Source organism: Leucoraja erinacea, chromosome 16 (assembly GCF_028641065.1).
Source record: "Leucoraja erinacea ecotype New England chromosome 16, Leri_hhj_1, whole genome shotgun sequence".
Lineage (NCBI taxonomy): Eukaryota > Metazoa > Chordata > Chondrichthyes > Rajiformes > Rajidae > Leucoraja > Leucoraja erinaceus.
Window position 1 is genome coordinate 23,664,309 of NC_073392.1, and position 22,324 is coordinate 23,686,632.

Sequence of the window (22,324 nt, forward strand, 5' to 3'; positions counted from 1 at the left end):
AAAGTAAATAGTTCTCCTGATTGTAGACATTGGGGAAAGGAGAGCCAGCAGGTGCCAATAAATTGTCCTAGAAATCATCTGATAAACTGGCAAAAACTGTTTTCTTGAAACAGGAAAGAAAGTGAATAAAAAACTTGGATGGCCTTTGGGACCAGTGGACACTGGCAAGGCTGTGAACAAGAGGGATGGACCTCTAGAAACCTTGCAAAATAAGGCTTTGAAAGGGCCACCTGCTGACCCTGTGAAGAAAGGCCCAAAGAGCCATGGACGAAAGGGAGAGTCGAGCAAGGCTGGGTCAAGGAGAAGCTGTTGATGGATAAAATCACCATCGGGTGCACTCTGCCTGCTGGGCAGGGAGCAATACCCAAACAAATCAATAGTAACTTAATTGTATGCATTTTGTATATTTCTTCTATAAAGATGTCTTCTGAATCCTCTTTTCCGTGCTGGATCTCCAAAACTAAAAATCTCTAAACGCAGAGACTGTGAAAGCCAGTGTTCATAAACATTTAATTAAAACAAAAGGCAGGTAAGAGCTGGTTTAACATGGTACAATTCATCACACACAGTTGTAATCCACTGTAGTGTATCTGTTTCAGTTACGTTGTAAACATGCTGCAGGAACAGTGCCACTCACACACTACTTCCACTCATCCCACAAATCATGAAGTGGGAACATGGCCTTGTGAAAATGAGACTCCATCTGTCCATGCTAGGTAATGATGTGAAGTATTAGAGTTTATTAATGATGTGAAATGCATGTTTTGTCGGTGGCTGTGGAAAGCATCTTGTCCGGAAATATTACAATCTGATTTGGGAATTGCTCTGCCCAGGACAAGAAGGCTGTGCCGAGACTAGTGCGTTCGGACGAACGCACTATGGGAACTTCACTCGCCTCCCCTGCAGGAACTATATATAATCAGGAGGTGCAACTCCAGAGCCAATAAAATCATGGGAGACCCCTGCAACGGACCGTTCTAGCTGCTAGTCAGGCAAACGCTTCTGTTGCCATGCTGTGAGGACGGAGAGGTTGAGAAGGAGTTTCTTCCCAGAGGCCATTCGGACTGTAAACTCCAATCTCACCAGGGACTAACTTTACTGTACCACTCTACTGCTTTTTAAAAAATTGCTGTTTTTTCCCTTTTTCCTTCCGCCCACGATATTTAATACGAAAAAGAATATGTGATTTTGGTTGTTTGTTTGTTTGTCTTTTTGCACAAAGTCCGCGAGCATTGCCACTTTTCATTTCACTGCACATCTCATATGTGTATGTGACGAATAAACTTGACTTGAGTTCAGGAAATCCCTTTGAGATGCTGATCCGTTTCATGTGATCTGTTCTCCCATTTCCCCCTTCGAATATTTCAGCAAGACCTAAATGTCAGCAGGTCTCTAGGCTAGGCACCAGCACAGAACGCAGGTGCTGCCCTAGTCCCTGCTGAATAGTACGTCAGACTCACAGCCAGAGCCCTGGTTCTGAGAGCATCAGTATCAGCCAACACTACTGGCATAATCAGACAATGATCACCTTGCAAGTTTGTTCTGAACACGCATGGGTCCTGCCATCTTTTGCAGGCAAGGAGTATGGAGGCAGTTTTATCAACACAGTAGGAGAACACCCTGCATGAACACATCTGCTCTCAAGTACATTGGAAACACGTCTGTTTTGTCTTGGCAAAGCAAGTGGTTCCATCAACTGAGGCAAAAGCCCATTCATCTGTGTATATATCTCCAGGTAACTCTTGAGTGGAAGTGCATGCACCTCAGTCGGGCCTCTATTTACTGGGCACTTGCACAATTTTGCCACAGAAAATAAATAGTTACTCTTTGCTGCTTATGAATGGTTATTGTTGCACGGAACTATGATGGCCAGGACTGGTAGGCGGATTATAGGAAGCGGTATGATGCTAGGACTAGTGGATGGGTGGTGAACGGATGGTGAAGGCTCCCACAGCCATGCTACTCCCAATGTGATTGGGGGTTAATTCGTGAACATTACACACTGTTAATATCACCTTGATCATAAGGGAAACTGAGTAAGAGTAGCTCTGAGTGACTCTGAAGAAGCAGAAAAATGTGTTGACTTTAGTACAATGGAAGGATCATATAGGGTCACTAAGAATAAAGGTTTTTTATTGGTGCCTCATTTATGCATTAATGAGTCGGCTGTATTCCTAGTGAAAGGAAGATGTACCACGAAGAGCAAGTGTTACTACAGCTGATTCATCTGGTCTATACTTGGAATACTTCCATGGGAAAAAATGGGGGTAGCCCCAAACACGTGCAGTGTGGAGCAAGGACAGAAAATGTTCCACTGGCTGAGCCAGTGATTTGAAACGGCCAAATTACAATTATACCTAAAAGAGGGAGCTTGGGGAGTAAGTCTAACCAAGGAAAGTGCTGTTATAATGATTGAAATGTTTGACTTGGAAAAACTGCATCAGTTCTGCTCCACCTTGCAGATCCTTTTTCAACATCACATCCAGTTCATCTGTGATGTCAGTAAAGATTAGTAGAAATAGAAAATCTCAGTATTGTTTTTCAATAAATACTTGGATAAATTAGGGAGGGCACCTATCAGCCTACAACCTGAACCCTATTTTCCCCACAGACCTTTGGCATATCCTGGCCTGGTGTATTTCACAAACCGGGCCTGGCTGTGCTTCAGCAAGTCTGCAAACTACGAGCTCCACCGACTCGCATGTCGAGGGATCAGGTTAGACTGGAGTCTCGGGCTTTGTCAGCGACAAGCCCTCTGCCCCACTGGAGAGCCATGTAGACTGCTGGGGAGGGATGGGGGTCAATTGTCCTCCTGACACCAGAGCCTGTGCCCCATTCTGCTGGGGCCAACTGACCTGCTCCTTGCCCTATCCTCTTCCCACAAGAATGCAGCAAGGTTTAAACAAGCCTTCCCACTGCTGGGATTGCAGGAGATGGGTTAGTAGCCGGGATGGTTAGTAGCAGAGTTTAATTGGATCTATTTATAGAATAAAACAGCACATCAAATGGAAGTTTTGATTTCAAGACTTGGCAGTCAGCGGGCAGGCTCGAGACCCCAGGTCAGCTGCTGAAACAAACTGCACAATATGAACGGAACAATTTCATTTACAAATCACTGCCTCAGATTCAAGCCCAAGGTCAGAAATGAACCCCTGAGAATGTGGCTCCACAGTGATAGCCACCCTATTCCCCAACCCTTGCACCAATCTCCTTTTGTTATTCTACTTTTGGAATTGAGGTTCTCTGCACAGTGCCCAATGCTCCTTCAAGAAGCCTGTATTGGTCAAGACCATATCCTCCACTCCTCACCCGTGTCTTCTCTAATTATATCACACAACTTTTCCACCACTAAGAGAGGATGCTCACGGTTGCTGGATGTGCCACGATGGCCTCTCCCTGTTCAAAGGGCCTCCCTTCCTCACTTTATATTCCTCCCCACATCCGTGCTGAACTTTGCATGTTCTCTAATCAAGACAGCATATGCTGTGCTCACAATCAACCCTAGACATAAAACTGAGTCTTGCCATCTCCAGCATTGAGAAAGCATACCAGCACTAACTCATGCTGCCACACCAGTCGACTGGGTGTGTTACAGCTCTGTGGGCCACTTGGATCATGTAAAGGGCAGCACGTTGTGGTGATGAACTATCTGTTGAAGGCTTGGTGTTGGAAGGGCAGGTCCTAGTCATTCATTCTGTAAACATTCACCAGCTATGCTTCGCTACAACACTCATAAATGTTGTCCTCCATCAGTGCGATGACTTGCTCGAACTTGTGTTGCATTTGCAGGCGTCTGGTCGTTGAGTTTGATTCCAAGGCATTCATCACCTGGAGGGAGAGGGGAAAGAGAGCACAAGTCTGAAGTTTGTTCTGTGACTGGTCAACATTCACAAAGGGTCTTTCTGAAACTTATCCAATGCATCTAACATAAATTATTGACAAAATCGATGCTAGGCTTATGTAGGAGCTTTCTGGTAGCTCTATATGCCTGTGTACAGGTAACTACTGAAGTGCATGGTTGGGAGTGAATGTGTATCTGTCACTGTGACAAAGTTTTCGTAAGTGCGTGATTCTGTTTGTGTCCCAGACTGAGTGAGTCTTAGTGCTTGCCTTAGTGTTTGAGTGAGTGAGTGAGTGTGTAACATGTATGTCAATGAGGTGGGCTGTCAAAGAGCAAGCCTGCCTCTTTTTCTTGACTTGATTTGCTATAATAGTGCGTTTTGAAGAGTTGAAACATTTTGGAAACATAATGTCGGTGGCCTTACCTGATTGCGATATCGTTTAGCGTACTTATAGATTTCAGCCAATGCAAAATTGGTATTAAACTCATGTTGGTGTTTCTGGAAAGAAATGAATGAAAATGTTAAATTGCAGCTTACTTCAAGCCCTGAAATATCCTCTTATTTAACATAACTTATCCATGGAGAAAACTGAAAAAAATATCCCACTTGAAACCCGATATGATGATGAATGAATGACACTTGCTGAGCAGCGGTAATACTGTTTGTTAGTTCCTGCACAGTGTTGTGTCCTGCTGTTCTGCTCTTCCATTCTCATTACTCACCCGGGATTCCTCTGCCAGGTGAGCATTCATTTCTTGTTCACTCAGTGTAATCATTTCCTGGATTTCTCTGTAATATCTCTGCACGGCCTTCTTGTATTCAGGGATTTCTTTGGCATACAGGAGTTTATTTGTTGGTGAATCCTAATGGAAGAAAGAAAAAGACCATGAGGATATCAAATGCTCCATCAAATGACCTTTCATCAAGGGCGATAAACTATCTGTTGAAGGCTGTGTTGGATTGGACATAGTTTTGGTGCCAGGGATTTACTGGCCATCTCCTGCTACTTCTAGTTTATAATGAGGAAATACCATAATGATTAAATGTGCTGCAACGAGCACCAAACTACTTGGGTTTGTTGCTTCATCACAAAATGGGAGCACAACTCCACCTGAGGCCCAGCACAGCTGGAATCTTGGCATTTGTCTAATCTTGAGCAAAACAAATAGAATTGGAGGAACTCAACAGGTCAGGCAACATCTATGGGGGAATGGACAGCCAATGTTTTGTGTCGGGACCCTTCTTCAGAATGATAGTATAGAGGAGAGATAGCTGGAATGGAGAGGTAGGGCTGGAACAAAGCCTGGCAAATGATAAGAGGAGGTTACACAAAAAAGCTGGAGAAACTCAGCGGGTGCAGCAGCATCTATGGAGCGAAGGAAATAGGCAACGTTTCGGGCCGAAACCCTTCTTCAGACTGATCGGGGGCGGGGGTGGGTGGGGACAAGAAAGGGAAAAGGAGGGAGTAGCCAGAAGGCTATGGGAGAGACAGCGGGGGGCTGAGGAAGGGGAGGAGGCAGCAAGGACTAACAAAATTGGGAGAATTCGATGTTCATGCCCCCGGGGTGTAGACTCCCCAAACGGAATATGGCAAATGATAAGAGGATGCAGCTGAGGGGGGAGGGGTGATTTGGGTGGATAAATGTCAAAGGCCCAAGGTGAAAGCAATGGTGTCAGTTGAGAGAGAGGGGATGAAAGGGAAATAAGGGCCACGGGGATGGGAGATGAATGTACAAAGAAAGAGAAAGTTTGACTACTGTCTGTAAATCACTCCTGTCTGTCTGTAATTCTAGGTTTTTGTACAAGTGCTTGCATTTAAAAAAGGACAAATAAAAAGTTACAAAAAGATTGGGAGATAAATAACACTAGAACAAGAAGAGGAAAGAAGCAAATTAAATGAGAATACGGGAGGTCCAAACAGTATAGCCACAACTAGAGGACATAGGTTTAAGGTGAGGAGAGAAAGATTTAATTGGAACCTGGGGGAAGCATTTTCACATCGAAGGTGGTGGGTATAAGGAATGAGCTGCGAGAGAAAGTAGTTGAGGCCGGTACAATAAAAACATTAAAAAAAAAAACTTGGACAGATATATGGGTAGAAAATGTCCAGATGGATATGGACCAAGGTAAAATCAGTCAATAGAACAAGAACAGGTTTGGCTCAGATACATTGGAATCTATGTATATGGCAATGCACTGCGTATAAGGTGGAGATATTTCAGCTGCAATCCAGATCCATTCCCATGAGGGGAAAAAAAGCTAAGGAAATTAAAGGTCCAAGAATGACCAAAATTTGAGGGTAAAATAGCCTAGGGAAAAAAATAGTCTGAAAGAAACCTGGTTGTTAACACAAGGAAAAACCACCTTGATTACAGAGTATTCAGTGGGGAAGTAAGAGAGTCAAAGAGAGAGCAAGAAGAAAGTATATTGGCAAACATAAAAAAAATCCAGCAGGGAGGAATATCTATAGATGCAAGGGAGGCTTCCAAGGATTGAAATATTGAAAACAATATGTAGGGTCAAACCAAGTAATTACAGTTGAACCTTGGTGTTCGGGAAAGAAACAATAACCAGGGACAGGATTAGCAGCCTGTGGGTCGATCTGATGTGATGTGATGACATGGTATAGTTCTCAAAACCTGTGCAGACCAACTGGCTGGCGTTTTTGTGGACATTTTCAACCTCTCAACCGGAGGTCTGAGGTTCCCACTTACATTAAGAGGGCATCAATAATACCGGTGCCCAGGAAAAGTAAGGTGACGTGTCTCAACGACTATCGACCAGTGGCACGAACGTCCGTGGTGATGAAGTGCTTTGAGAGGAGGTTATGGTGCATATCAACTCCCACCTCAACAAGAACCTCAACCCATTACAGTTCGCCTGCCATCATAACAGGTCAAAGGAGGATACAATCTCAACGGATCTTCCCTCCACATTGGACCACTTGGACAATAAAAACACTTGCGTCGGGTTGTTGTTTATAGACTACAGCTCGGCGATCAATACCATCATTCCCTCTAAGCTAGTTACCAGGTGGCACGTGCTGGCGACGCACTTTTTTCAACTGAGCCGCTGCCTTCAAGGTGGTACGCGGATCCCGATGGTGGGCGTCAGCCGTGCTGTCCTGCTGAGGATGCCCGACTTCTACTGGGACTTGTTAAGAGTCTGGAACCTGGTTGTCGTCGACCGGGCATGAGAGCAGCCGGCCCTTGTCCCACCGGTTCACAGACTCGCCAGCCGCCTGCCACTGGTGCGGGCTGGAAGAGTTTGTGTACCACGTGTACATGGAGTACGTGAGGCTGCAGCCCCTGTTCCATTATCTAAAGGGGCTGCTCCTTGCCTTCTGGCTGTATTTCTCACCCACCATCCTCACCTTTGGACACCCTGTGCGTAGGGGAGAGGGTAGGGCCGAAGATATCCTGGTTGGGTTACTCCTGGGCCTGGCCAAGCTGGCCATCCACGAGTCACGGCGCCAGATGGAAGAGGGCCCTGCCCGAGCCGGCTGCCTGCCCCTTTTCCGGGGTCAAGTCCGCGCCCGGGTGGGGTTAGAGAGAAACGTTGCGCTGTCCACGGGTACCGTGGGGGATTTCCGGGGCCGCTGGGCTCTGCAGGGGGTTGAATGCAGCCTCAACAAGGAGTGTAAGATAGTTGTATAATCGTTTGTCGCTTATTATGGTGGTGGGTTTTGTTTTTTACTGTACTATATATATTTTAATACTTGAATAAATATTTTTCATTAGAAAATAAAAAGCTGGTTATCAAGCTCACGGAACTGGGTCTCTGCGCATCCCTCTACAATTGGATCCTCGACTTCCTCATCCACAGACCACTATCTGTAATTGGCAGAAATACTTCTTCCTCATTAGCAATCAGCACAGGAGCATCTCAAAGCTGCGTGCTCAGCCCCCTGCTTTACTCACTCTATATTCATGACTGTGTAGCCCGACACAGTGCGAACTCCATCTTCAAGTTCGCAGACGACACCATCATTGTTGGACAAATTACAGATGGTGATGAGAGAGTATAGAAGTGAGATCGACCGATTGTCCAAATGGTGCCAGCACAACCTGGCTCTCAATATCAGTAAAACCAATGAACTGATTGTGGACTTTGGGAGAGGAAAGATGAGGATCCACGATCCTGTTTATATCTTCGGGACGATGGTGGAGAGAGTCAAAAACTTCAAATTCCTGGGCGAGCATATATCCGAAGGTCTTTCCTGGACACTGATGCAGAGGTAAATAAAGGACATCAGCGTCTCTACTTCCTGAGAAGATTAGAAATTCGGTATGTCAGAGAGGATTCTCATGAACTTCTACAGGTGTACAGTAGAGAGCATATTGACCGGTTGCATCAAGGCCTGGTTCGGCAACTTCAACGCCTGGAAGCGGAAAAGACTGAAAAAAGTTGTGAACACTGCCCAGTCCATCATCGGCTCGGATCGCCCCCACCATCGAAGGGATTTATCGGAGTCGCTGCCTCAAAAAGGCAGCCAGCATCATCAGAGACACACACCATCCTGGCTACACACTCATTTCTCTCCAGCCATAGGAAAGAATGTACAAGAGCCTGAAAACTGTAACGTCCTGGCTCAGGAACAGCTTCTTACCCACAGCCATCAGGCTACTAAACACTACAACCTCAAATAACCTCTGAACTACAATAGATTATTATTATTGTTGTTATTTTTGCACTACTATCGTTTGTTTTTTGATATTCTGTTGTGCTGCAGCAAGTACTGATTTGGGCGGCGCGACTCTGGTCAGCAGCGGCCTCTGCAGTCTGTCCGCGTTTTATTATTTTCTGTCTGTGTTTTTATGTAGTTTTTGTTATTTTTTGTTGGGGGGTGTGTGTGTGGGGGGGGGGTGGGTGGGAGGGGGGAGGAACTTTATAAATCTCTCCCTGCACGGGAGACCCGACCTTTTCTCGTCGGGTTTCCGTTGTCGTTGGGGCCGCAACGAGGAGCGGCCTCCAACAGGAAGAGACCGGGGACTCTGGTGCTACGACTCACCGTCGCCGTCGCGGGGCTGGCCGAGTCCGGAGCGGGTGGAGCGGTGGAGAGAGCTGCTGCTGCTGCTGCTGCTGCGGCCCGACCGGAGAGTCGGAGGCTCCAACGGCAGGTCTGTGGACGGCGGCACCGGGAGCCCGCGGCTCCCTGGAGGGAGACCGCTTTTCAGGGCTCTCGCAACGGCGACTTCCCCCGCCCGAGTTGCGGGGTTGAAGAGCTCCTGGAGCGGGGCCTACATCACTGCCCCGCGCGGCTTGGAATGGCCGCGGGACTCTGCGAGCGCACACCGGGGGCTCCAACATCAAGACCCGGTGTGCGACCTTGCATCACCCGGCGTGGCTTTAATGGCCGCGGGACAATCGCCATCGCCAGCCGGGGGCTTTGACTTTGACTCTGACATCGGGGGGGGGGGGGGGGGGGAGAGTGCAATGGAGAGAAGTTTATTTGGCCTTCCATCACAGCGATGTGATGGATGTTTATGTAAATTATGTTGTGTCTTGGGTCTATGTGTTTGTAATGTATGGCTGCAGAAACGGCATTTCGTTTGGACCTCAAGGGGTCCAAATGACAATTAAATGCATCTTGTATCTTGTAGTAAGAATTTCATTGTTCTATCTGGGACACATGACAATAAAACACTCTTTCTTGACTCTTCTCGATTAGAGAAAGCTAGTATCGTTCCGTTACATGCAAATTGTGTCAAACTAATGATATGATTTTATGAAGGAACAGGGAGGATGGTTGAGTGAAAAGTGTTGCACACTGACTTGCAGATTATATTTGATATGATGCCATATAATAGCTTTGTTGTGAAGATGGAAGGCCATGGATAGACAATTGGATCAGTAATAGTAAACATAGATTGGAAGTGGAATTGTGTTTTAGACTAGAGGGACGTGTGCAGTGAAGTTCCCCTTGGTGGGTCCTGACGTGAAACGTCACCTATCTATATCCTCCAATGATGCTGCCTGATCCGCAGTTACTCCAGCACCATGCATCTTCTTATAAACCAGCATCTGCAGTTCCTTGTTTCTATGTTGTTCTCCCTGGAATAGAGGAGGATGTGCGGATTCCTGAAACAGGGATTTAAAGGGATTTGACAGGGCGAACAGAAAAAAATTGCTCCCTTTGGTGTAGGGTTCAGCCATTGAGGGCTGTTGAACAAAAGCGTTTGGCAAAAAAACTACCACTGACATACAGAATTTGTTTTTGTGGTGAGTGATTGATGCATTGGTGGGGGAGTAGTGAAGGCAGATTAAAATATAGCATCAACAGGGAGTAGACTACACATTGAAATTAAAGAATTTGCAATGGATGGGGGAGTGGCACCAATATTTCATTAGGAGCTAGAACAGGTCCGATGGACCAGATGGTCTCCTTACATGTTGTTACTCACTCTTGAGATCTGTTATTTTATCTGCAAACCAACCTGGCATATAAACTAGATTTGTGCCTCCCCGCTGGGACTCTGTTAATCGAAAATTGTACCTTTCCCAGCTGCAGGTCCGAGATGGAACAGGCGTCGATGAAGGCCTGGGCTATCACTGACAGACAGGCATCCATATGGTCCGTCTTCTCGATGTCAAACACAAACTGAGGATTCTTTAGGATATTCACCCAGAAGCGTAGAGGTAAGCTGGAAGAGGAGATATCAGACATCATGTCGGCAGTGTTTTGAGGACAGGCAACTTACTCCAGAACACACACACACACAGAGCATACATTACGAAAAGATCCATTGCTCACAGCCTTGGTGCCGACTTTGCAGCCAAGCCTCGGCCCAGGTCAAGCAGGTTGGTGTTGGCAGGGAAAATATTGGAACAACATTTCAAGAAGGGAAAAAAAAAAAAAAATCACACAGGCCTCATGAAAGAGTCTCTACAAATCACCTGAGAACAAGAGCAAGGAAAAAGGTGATTCTAGGTATTTAAAACAGATTAGGATTTTCACAGTGTATAGTAGATCTCTGGGGAGTACATAGAATGTAGCACACAGTACAGCACAGGAATTGAGCATAGAAGTTGGGTCAGTATGTTGGTGTTGCACAAGATGATGAGTGGGCAGATGCAGTTTAATGTGGATAAATGTGAGGTTATCCACTTTAGTACCAAAAACAGGAGGGCAGATTATTATCTAAATGGTGTCAAGTTGGGAAAAGGGGAAGTACAACGGGATCTGGGGGGTCCTTGTTCATCAGCCAATGAAAGTAAGCGTGCAGGTACAGTAGGCAGTGAAGAAAGCGAATGGCATGTTGGACTTCATAACAAGATGAGTTGACTATAGAAGCAAAGAGGTCCTTCTGCAATGTACAGGGCCCTAATGAGACCACACCTGGTGTATTAGTTTGGTACTAAATTGACTCTGACTCTGACTCTGACTGACTCTCTGACTCTGACTCTGTATTGTGTGCAGTTTTGGTCCCCTAATTTGAGGAAGGACATTCTTGCTATTGAGGGAGTGCAGCGTAGGTTCACAAGGTTATTTCCTGGGATGGTGGGACTGATATATGCTGAGAGAATGGAGCGGCTGGGCTTGTATACTCTGGAATTTGGAAGAATGAGAGAGGATCTTATTGAAATATAAGATTGTTAAGGGTTTGGACACGCCAGAGGCAGGAAACACGTTCCCGATGTTGGGGGAGTCCAGAACCAGGGGCCACAGTTTAAGAATAAGGGGTAAGACGTTTAGAACGGAGATGAGGAAACACGTTTTCACAAAGAGTTGTGAGTCTGTGGAATTCTCTGCCTCAGAGGGCGGTGGAGGCCGGCTCTCTGGATACTTTCAAGAGAGAGCTAGATAGGGCTCTTATAGATAGCGGAGTCGGGGGATATGGGGAGAAGCTGGGAACGGGGTACTGATTGTGGATGATCAGCCATGATCACATTGAATGGTGGTACTGGCTCGAAGGGCCGAATGGCCTACTCCTGCACCTATTGTCTATTGTACATGGAGTACTATGTTCAGTTTTGGTCAACTTGCTGCAAAAAAAAACCCTTAAGATGGAAAGAGTGCAGAACGATTTACACGGATATTGTCAGGACCCGATGGACTGAGATATACGGAGAGGTTAGGACTTTATTCCTTGGAGCATACGACACTGAGGGAAGAACTCGGTACATAAAATCATGAGAGGATAAATGATATACTCTCAGTGAATACTCTCTTCAATTTCTACAGGTGTACAGCAGAGAGCATGTTGACTGGTTGCATCATGGACTGATTCGGCATCTCGAACGCCCAAGAACGAAGAAGGTTGCAAAAAGTGCTGAACATTGCCCAGTCCAAGGTACACAAAAATGCTGGAGAAACTCAGTGGGTGCAGCAGCATCCATGGAGCGAAGGAAATAGACAACGTTTCAGGCTGAAACCCTTCTTCAGAGCCCAGTCCAACACAGGTACTAACCTCCCCACCATTGAAGGGATCTACATGAATAACTGCCTCAGAGGCAGGCGGGATCATCAGAGACCCACACCACCCTGGCCATGTTCTCATTCACTCCTGCCATTGGGAGGAAGAGATAGGAGTCCGAAAACTGCAATGTCAAAATTCAGGAGCAGCTTCTTCTCTCCACCCATCAGGCTATTAAACACTACAACCTCCTGGGCCGAAGGCTCACCTGTTTGTTTTCCAGATGTGAAGGGTGTCTGGGTCAGAAGTGCCCCGTTTCTCAGCTTGCTCCTCCAGGAAATCAAAGAAATATTTCATGCAAAGGGAGCGTGCCCTGGGTTTCATGAGGATAAATAAATGTGGGTGGAGCACAGAGCAAGGAGTCCAAGGGAGTGAGTGGTGCAAGTGAGTATTGGTAACATAGAAACATAGAAACATAGAAAGTAGGTGCGAGAGCAGACCACCAGGAACAAATCATCCAGGAACTTCTGCAGCCAAGAACCCCGTGATCTCCTGGGGGAGAAAAAAAAGATAAAAACCCCCAGGTCCAATTCGGGAAAAAGGATCTCCGACCCCACGAGACAATGAGTCTTACTATACTAAATACCTAGGTCCATATCCCTGTCCCCGTAGCCCCTTATCCCCTTGGGGAAAAGCACATCTATTTTAGTCTTAAATATTTAAGGTTTCCAAGGGAGTGAGCTGGGGCAGTGAATTCCATAAAGTAACCACCCTTGGTGAAGAAGAGTCTTCCTCATCTCAGTTTTAAAAGAGCCCCCCCTTATTCTGCAACTATGTCCCTGGTAGGTAGGGCATGGGTGAATTACTGGACTACAGATGTAGTAGTGTTGGTGTATTGTTGGATGGAGAAGGGGATGCAGGGGTATTGCAAGGCTACTGGTCATAAATCGTGGAATCAGGCCGTTCGGCCCAACTTGTCCACACCGGCCTACATTAATCTCCCCAGCCTGCGTTTGGCCCATATCCCTCCGAACCAGTCCTATCCATGTACCTGTATAACTATTTCTTAAACGTTGTGATAGTCCCTCTTTAAATAAAGGTACAAAATTTGCCACCGTCAGTCTTCGAGTACCTCAATTTAAGTGTTACTTTACGGGCAGCACAATGGGGCAACTGGTAGAGCTGCTGCCTCACAGCAACAGAGACCCAGGTTTGATCCAAACCTCAGATGCTGTCTGTGTGGTGTTTGCACATTCTCCCTGTGACTGAGTGGGTTTCCTCCAGGTGCTCCCGTTTCTTCCCACATCCCAAAGACGTGTGGGTTTGGAGGTTAATTGGCCTCTCTAAAATTGCCCTAAGTGTGCAGGGAATGGATACGACAGTAAGATGCATAGAAATCAAGTGCATGGGTGATCAATGGTCCGTGTGGACTTGGTCGGCCGATGGGCCCGTTTCCAAGCTGCATCTCTAAACTATAAAATTGGAGAATCCAATGTTCATACCATAGTGTTAGAGGCTACCTGAGCGAAATATAGGTGCTGTTCCTTCAGTTTGTGTTTGACGGGAGTGTAGGTACTATTAAAGAAACATTTAGACAGGTACATGGATAGGATGGGTTTGGAGGGAAATGGGCTAAATACAGGCGAGTTGGACTTGTGTAGATGGGGCATGTTGGTCGGTGTGGGCAAGTTGGGCCGAAGGCCTGTTTTGAAGTTGTATTACCCTGAGTGGTCTCTGCAGAGGGTAGAAAAGTGTGAGAATGGGGACATAGAAGAGTACAGCACAGGAACCGGCCCTTCGACCCACGATGTCTGCACCAAATATGATGCTAAGACCAACTCTTACCTGCCTGCACAGATTCAGATTCAATTTTAATTGTCATTGTCAGTGTACAGTACAGAGACAACGAAATGCATTAATATTCCATATCAATCCATTGATTGCATTTCCATGGGCCAATCCAAAAGTCTCTTAAATGTCTCCTAAAGACTGATAAAGGCCACAATCATATCTGCCTACACCACCACCCCCAGAAGCACATTTCAGACACTCACTACTCTCTGTGTAAAGAACCTGTCCCACCCATATCCTTCATAGATTGCACCTCTCACCTTAAAGCTTTGCCCTCTAGTATTTGAGATTCTGACAGTCTACCCTATCTATGCCTCTCATAATTGTATATACTTCCAGGCCTCCACTCAATCTCTGGATAATGTGACTGGTGTTGGGGATCACATTGAAAGTGGCAGAAAGGTCAGAGAATGATATGTTAGAAGCAGAGGTTGGTGAGGTGAAGGGTGAGGACCAGCAGAGCATTAACCTTGAACCATCTGGGAAGAGGGAGAGCGAAGGCAGAACTGCGGGATTGTTCAAGTACATGTACGTGCACAATATAAGCAGGTGTACACAAAGACAGATGCATCACCAAGCTGGGGAGAGCTGATATCCCGCTGCACTTCCCATGCTCCGGGATTCCAGTGGCAATCCACAACACAAACTCCTCACCTTGGTGGAGAGAAGTCGAGTCAGGTAAATCTCTGGCAAAACCTTCTTCCGTTGGCTGTGCTTGTGTGAGCGGCTGTTATCACCCAGCTCATCATTTGGAAGCATCTGGTGTGGAGAAAACAACATGATTAGTACATGTTCTAGAAAGATGAACTCCACTGAACTGAAATGGGACTATTGTTCTTTGGGATGAAGGAAGATTTGGGAGTTTGGGCATATTTTAATCTTGCAAATAAAGGGAAGGATTTACAAAGAAAGGGAATAAGATGCAACATTATTATGTTAGATACAAAATGCTGGAGTAACTCAGCGAGTCAGGCAGCATCTTTGAAGAAAATGGATAGGTGACGTTTTCGGTGGGGGTGCATCTTCAGACTGATTGTAGAGAGAGTGGGTAAATAAACTGGAAGTAAAAAAAAACCCAGGACAAATCAGGGCTGGTAACAGATGACCTCTGGCAAGGGGGCTCCCTAGTAATCGTGAAGAAGGTTCCCGACCCAAAACATCGATTTTATTTTCCCTCCACAGATGCCGCCTATGGATAACTTCAAGTTCCTGGACGTTCATATCACTGAAGATATGTCCTCGATCCAGTACATTGATGCAATCATAAAGAAAGCCCATCAATACCTCTACTTCCTCAGAAGATTTGGTATGTCGACGAAAACTCTATTGAACTTGCACAGGTGTATGGTAGAGAACAGTTGCATCATGGCCTGGTTTGGCAACTCAAACGGCCAGGAATGAAAGGGTTTACAAAATGTGATGGACATTGTCTTGTCCATTGTGGGTGCTGACCTCCTCACCATCGACGGGATCTATAGGAGGCGTTGCCTCAAAAAGGCAGCCAGCATCGTCAAAGACCCACACCACCCTGGCCACGCTCTCATTGCCATTGCGAAGAAAACATAGGAGTCTGAATACCATGACCTCCAGGTTCAGGAACAGCTTCTTCCCAACAACCATCAGGCTATCGAACACTACAAACACCAACTAAACTTTGAACTACACAATGTCTAGGAACTTTGGGCTTTGGTTTTGCTTTGCACTAATATTTTTTTTTAATTTTATTTAAATTTAACATTTTTTGTTTGTTTATGATGTTATCGGTTGAATACTGTGTTTACATATCTGTTGTGCTGCTGCAAATAAGAATTTCATTGCTTCGTTTCGGTACATATGACAATTAAACACTCTTGAATCTGATCGGAAAACATGCAAAACAAAGCTTTTCATTGTACCCTGCTACATGTGACAATAATAAACCTAAACCCAAAGAAAATTAAGAGTACTCACCAAATGGAAGTATTTATCAGTGTCCAAGTCCTTCACTGTAAGACAATTGAGTATGTTTGAATCGGACCCAGTAAAAGGACAAAGGACATTTATTGTCACATACACCAATTGGTGCAGTGAGATTTGAGTTACCATGCAACACACAAATAAGATGAACACAACACTATAGAATTTAACAGAAAACATGAAAACATCCCCCCACAGCGGAATCAACATTTCCCACTGTGAGGGAAGGCAACAAAGTACAGTCTTCTTCCTCTTGTTCACCCGTGGTCGCTGCAACGGCGGCCCGATGTTTCAGGCTCTCTCCCGGCTTGATTAAGCTCCAGCATCAGAACGGAAGAACACTCTCAGCGGCTTGGAGTTTCTGAATCAGCCACTTCCTACCGGAGACCGCGGCTCTCGAAGTCCACAGGCTGAGCTGGGTGAAGCTCCAACACTGGCGATCCTCGGCGAAAGATCCCATGACATATTAAAGTCAGCGCCGCCCGTGGCTGGAGGCTCCGCAGACCACAGCTCCACTATGTTAAAGTCGGCAAGCCCAGCACTCCGGAGCTCCCACACGGCGATCCCTATAAGGCATCGCCCGCTCCGTGATAGTACTTCAGTGCTGTGCCGCTGCTGAAGCTCTGGCTGGTCTCCGGCAAGAAAGGCCGCGCCAATCCAGATGGTAGGCCGCGGGGGGTGGAAGATGAGGCTTGGAGGAAAGACGCATCCTCGCACATGTAGTGACTGCGAAAAACAGTTTCCCCCTCCCCCCACCATCCCCACATAAAAAGACTAAAAGTCCTCCAAAACAAAACTTTTAGACAGACTAAAAATGGAAAAAAGGATGAAAGGACGGACAGCTGCTGGCGAGGCTGCCACACTCGATGGCACCACCACTCCGACGCCAACAGTTATCAGTGTGGAGAGCCGTTACTGTGCAGGGGTGAAGAAACGTCCCTGTTCATGCAATGACCACATGTGCCTTTTGGAATACGCCTGGACTGCACATTGCTGGCTTAGGCTGTCCACCTGCTACCTGGATATCACTGTGTACCTGATTAATTCTGTGCCCAGAACTTAACTAACTCTTACCTAACCCAGAATGCAGGTTATAGGGGCAGTGAACCAACTCAATGCAATCATGGCCACTCTGGACCTTAACTGCTTCTATCCTCAACTCCGATGGTAACGCTGAAATTAACATAAATTACAGCAAATGATCAATTTAGTTGAATGGAACCGGTCCAATGGGTGGTCTTCAACTTGAACCTTTTATAGACGGTTGTTGAAATCAATGTTGTCCAAAACCATCATTCAGTTTGTGAAGTGTTGGCTAAACCAGCATTCGTATTTGAGTGCTGCTCAGAGGTCTTTAATACCATTCCATATCGGTTTATATTGCCAGTTAATCCATTCTGTTTGGTGAAACATACCTCGTCCCAATGTGCCGTCTCTCTGGTCCTTCAAGCTCATCGCCAATGAGGCTCCATCCGGAACCTGCATCATTGTACATTGACAAATCAATGGTGTCAAAAGTCATGGAACCAAATTCAAGCAGACTCTGGCAGGACACGTTATCCTTTCCATTCTCCAACATTTATGGACATCCCACACTCTCACTTTCATTTCAAGACACTCACAGAAGCGTTATAAAGCAGTTTGAACCCTTTGGTAAATAGAATTTTAGTAGCAGCTGAAGAATGCAAGATGTATTGGAGTGGCCATGAGGTCTTGGGGTGGGAGCCAAACAGAGATACATCTGCCACTGGAAGAGCAACGGTAGCTGGAGTCTGTGTAACCACAGGTTGGGGAATCAGTGAGATGTGCAGGGTCAGTGAGACCAGGAATGAATGGGGGGGGACTGGGTGTCAGTAGGATAGTGGAGATTCGGTAGTGCCGGTTGTCAGTGGAACGGGGATGGAAGACGGGTCAGTGGGGTGGAGTGGTCAGTGCGACCGGAGGATCAGGGGAACTAGAAGGACTGGGGTCAGGGAGACTCGGTCAGTCGGACAAGGGGGTTCAGTGGGACAAGGGGGTGAGGGGTCAGTTTGGACAGAAGGGTCAGTGGGTTTGTGGAACTGAGTGGTCAATGGAACTGTGTGGTAATGGGAGGCATTGGTCAGTGGATTCAGTGGTCAAATGTCAATGGGACTGGTGATCAATGGGACTGGGTGAACAGTGGGGACGATGATCAGTAGGAGGGTGGTCAGTGGATGGGTGGACAGTGGGAGGGTGGACAGTGGGAGGTGTTGGTTAGTGATCCGGGTGATGAGTGGGAGGAGTGATCAGTGAAACTGTGTGATCAGTGGGATGAGAATCAGTGGGGGATGGTGGTCAGTGGATGGTAGATGCTAGGATAGGAATCAACGAGATGATGGTAGTTTAACATGCGATGGGCCGCAGTGTCACACAGTGACTGGCGAGGAGGATGAGGATGGCACGTTGCTCTGTCTGTGGTGGGGTCTGGTACCGTGTGTGACAAGGCCCGTGGTTGCCCGTCTGGGAGTCAGCAAGCTGCCTGCTGGCAGGGTTCTGCTGCACTGTGCCGCTCTGCTGCTCCTTACCTTGCAATGTGCCACCATGTTGAGCTTTTTACGACCATCCTCGACAATGGAAGTGTTGTCCAAGTCTCGCAGAATTCGGCTGTCACCACTCGATGCAAACCACTCTGTCAATGACAGACACAAGGTCAGAACAAAGCATGGCCACTGTTGAATCCAACCACTTTATCCAGTCACTCTTTGCTGTAAAATTAATTTTCTTTATTCAGGTTCTAAGCTCTGGTCAGCTTTTATTGCTCCCCAGTGGACGGTTACCCTTGAGATGGTGGTGCCTCTTGAACAGCTACTGTCCTGGTGAAAGTATTCTGAGTGCTGTGGGGCATGGGATTTCAGGTTTTAGACCTAGCGACGAGATGACATTTTTCCACATGGGGATGGTGTGTCCCTTGGAGAAGAGCCTGTGCGTATTCCCATTCACCCATTGCCCTTCCACTTATTGGTATAGAGGTCACTGGTTTGGAAAGTGCTGTTGATTATCTATCTCTTGCGCCTTGATGGTAGAAAGTATCAGGAGGTGTGTCACTCATCGCAGGTCACCCAGCCTCTGACTTGTTCCTGCAGCCATAGTGTATATGCGACTAGTCCAATCAAGTTTCTGGTGAAATATAATTCACAGGATGATGGGGACTTGTAGATGGAGATATCAATGAATGTCAAGAGAAGCAATTAGTGTCATTCATTGTTGTGAACCCCTGCAATGATGTCCTGGGGCAAGAATGATTGACCACCAAACTACAACCATGTTCTGTAATCCTCCCCATAACCCCACTCATTCTTATCTCCTTACAATAAGATGGTCACTTTCCTGATTGTATGCTATATGTGCCTAGCCAATTGCACATTGCAGTCTGTGTGGTGAAGTTGCTCCCACAATGCTGGTGCTAACAGAGTTCCAGGGACCTAGAGACCTAGATCTAGAAATTTAAACCTCCTTGTAGCCGAAACCCTCTAACCCATTCTGCTCAACCTCCTCTGCACCCACTTCAAAGCCTCCACATCTTTCCTGTAATGCGGAGGCCACAACTGCATGCAATACTCCAAATGTGGCCTAGCCAAAGTAATTTCGAGCTGCATCCTGAATGGATTTATTGGCCTTATCCTGCTTTATGCGAACAGGATATACCTGGGCAATCTTCCACACTGGTAGATGCTTGTGCCATACCAATACTGGAACATCTTGGCTGGAGTTCCAACTAGCTCTGCAGTAATGCAGCTGGATTTCACCTCATCCAGGAGCTTTTGTTGTATCCAGTGCTCTAAGCCAACATCACATAGAGTGAATGGAATTGGCTGAAGATTGCTCTATAAAGATGGGGATCGCAGAAGGAAGATGGATCATACACCTGGCACTTGTTGTGGTAAACGGTTAAGAATTTCTCAGCTTTGTCCTCAGTGTACACACTATGACGTACTCTATAACCCCGCGTCACTCCCATTATTGTTGCAGCAGCACCCAAAGCCAGACCCCATTTGTGGGGCGTCATCACATAACACACTGCACTTGGTCCAGTCCATGACCTTGACAATGTCTGACCATAACTCTCAGGATAAGCTCAGCCCAGTCACAACCTTTGGTCGCAGATCCTGGGCTAAATCCAGGAGTGGGCCCAGTTGCCAGGACCTCGCTCTCGCAGTGCATGTTTACACCTGGCCAGCCAGTCTTGGGTGTCAGATAACCAGCTGCAGGCTGAGCAATGGCTGCCTTTGTTGTGGTGATTACCACCCTGAGATTTGCCACTCCATGTCAAATCCCGTTTACATATCAAGGCCTCTCGGCGGTAAAGCACATACCCAGGTCCACATCTTCCACCCTCGGCCATTGGGAAAATGGAACATTCTTGTAAAAACCTTCCAGAATCTTCTCCTTTACTTGACTGATGGAGTCACTGTCCATCACCCGGACAGTGATGGAGTCCATACCACATCCTTGGAATGACACGTTGAGATTCTGTTGCAAAGGGAGAGATTGGTAATTATTGATGCTGGTTGCAATAGGAGCGTGAGCTGCTTTGTATCGGAGCGTATCATGGACAGATCCCAGGCCTCAGACCCCAGGTGCATCGTGATGGGTGGAGGAGGCAGGCTTGGTCGTGAGCTTCCCCAGAAAGTTTTCACATTGTGGCCATTCACTCCTTCCACTCTACATATCTCCTGGCAGTGCAGTAAATGTCATTATCCACTAAAAATACTGATCTCTTTAGTCAGAGATCAGGTAGTTAATCTGTGGAACTCATTGCAACAGAGGGCTGTGGATGCAAAGTCAGTGGATGTTTTTAAGGCAGAGATAGACAAATTCTTGATTAGAACAGGTGTCAAGGGTTATGGGGAGAAGGCAAGAAAATGGGATTAGGAGGCAGAGACCAGCCATGATTGAATGGTGGAGTGGATTCGATTGGCCGAATAGCTTAATTCTATTCCTATAACTTGTGAACTTCCTCCCACTACTTTTTAAACAGAGCATCGTATCACCTCAGTTTGCATTTGGTGCATTTTACGGTATTTGTACTGATGGGTGGGGATAAAACAGTGGACCCACGGTAATTAACCTCTAAAAGGATCTCCTGACATCCAGGTAAATGACATACAGAATAAAGTTTAACAGATCATGTGCTTTCTGCAAAAGGTTCTGAATGAGGTATTGAAATCATGAAGTATAGAGAAAGAATGTCCCAACTAGCATAAGGATGCAGAATTAAAGAATTAGGATGGAGGCATTGGCAACAGAAGCAGAAGTGACATGAACCTTTATCAAGCAGTTCAGATCTAGGATACGCAGTCAGAGGCGGCGTTGGAGGTGGATTTAATTGCAGAGTTCCAAAGGAGGCTGGATAGTGTCTAAAAGGGAACAAGAGTTTCAGCTACAGGGAGAGGTTGGATACATTTGGATTGCTTTCTCTGGAACGAAGATTGAGGGGAGACTTGATAGAAGTATGTACAATTATTAGAGGCATAGATAGAGTAGTTAGAACCATTTTCCCCCAGGGTGGAAATATTCAACACTAGAGGCCGTAGCTATGAGGTATGAGGGGAAACGTTTAATGGAGATGTACGGGGTAAGTTTTTTTTTTTTACACAGAGCGTAGAGGAACGCATTGCTGGGATGATGGTAGAGGCAGGTACAATAGTGGTGTTTAAGTGGCTTTTAGATGGGCACATGAAGTGCATGGAATTGAGGGATATACAGGCAAATGAGATCAGTTTAACTTGGCATCATGTTCGGCACAAACATTGTGGGCCGAAGGGCCCGTTCCTGTTCAGGAGCGATGCCAGACTCAGAACGCTGCTGACAAGATATTCCCGGCAACTGCTCTACCACACTGCTCCTCACCGTTGCTTTGGCCTCAATGTTCTCCCTCAGCAGCCACTCTTCGTTGAGGGTGTAACGAGCCTTGCCGGTGATGGCATCCACTGAACCTTTGTTAATTTGCTGCTTCATTGCACACAACAGCAAGAAAAATGGCTCCCCCACGGTTTCCTGCAAGACAGCAATAGAACAGACATGGAAGCCTAAGAGTAGTTCAACATGCAAGTGAATGTGTCGTGGCAATGTCCACTGCATGGTGCAATATGTCACCGTGTACACTGTCACTGTGTCACGGGATACACTGTCACTGTGTCACGGGATACACTGTCACACGGGATACACTGTCACAGGGGATACACTGTCACAGGGTACAATCACTGTCGCTGTGCCGCGAGTCACACAGTGGCCTCTTCGTGCTTTCACTGAGGAGAAGTTCACCTTGATGACCTTCCATTTTGCATTTGTTTACCT

The 22,324-nt window shown here is 46.5% G+C and overlaps 1 protein-coding gene across 1 annotated transcript in view; it reads right to left on the reverse strand.

Moving 5' to 3' along the window:
* Window positions 1-491: 491 nt before the first annotated feature.
* Window positions 492-22,324, reverse strand: part of plxnd1 (plexin D1) — a 72,816-nt gene continuing 50,983 nt past the window's right edge. Inside the window, exons 26-37 of the mRNA XM_055647861.1 lie at window positions 21,878-22,024; window positions 20,341-20,497; window positions 18,553-18,656; window positions 17,422-17,485; window positions 16,001-16,035; window positions 14,694-14,809; window positions 12,707-12,748; window positions 12,468-12,617; window positions 10,339-10,486; window positions 4,565-4,705; window positions 4,266-4,340; window positions 492-3,828 (exon numbers count right to left, since the gene is read on the reverse strand). Of these exons, the coding sequence (XP_055503836.1) occupies window positions 3,712-3,828; window positions 4,266-4,340; window positions 4,565-4,705; window positions 10,339-10,486; window positions 12,468-12,617; window positions 12,707-12,748; window positions 14,694-14,809; window positions 16,001-16,035; window positions 17,422-17,485; window positions 18,553-18,656; window positions 20,341-20,497; window positions 21,878-22,024 (1,296 nt within the window). The 3' untranslated portion in view covers window positions 492-3,711. The remainder of the gene's footprint in view (window positions 3,829-4,265; window positions 4,341-4,564; window positions 4,706-10,338; window positions 10,487-12,467; window positions 12,618-12,706; window positions 12,749-14,693; window positions 14,810-16,000; window positions 16,036-17,421; window positions 17,486-18,552; window positions 18,657-20,340; window positions 20,498-21,877; window positions 22,025-22,324) is intronic.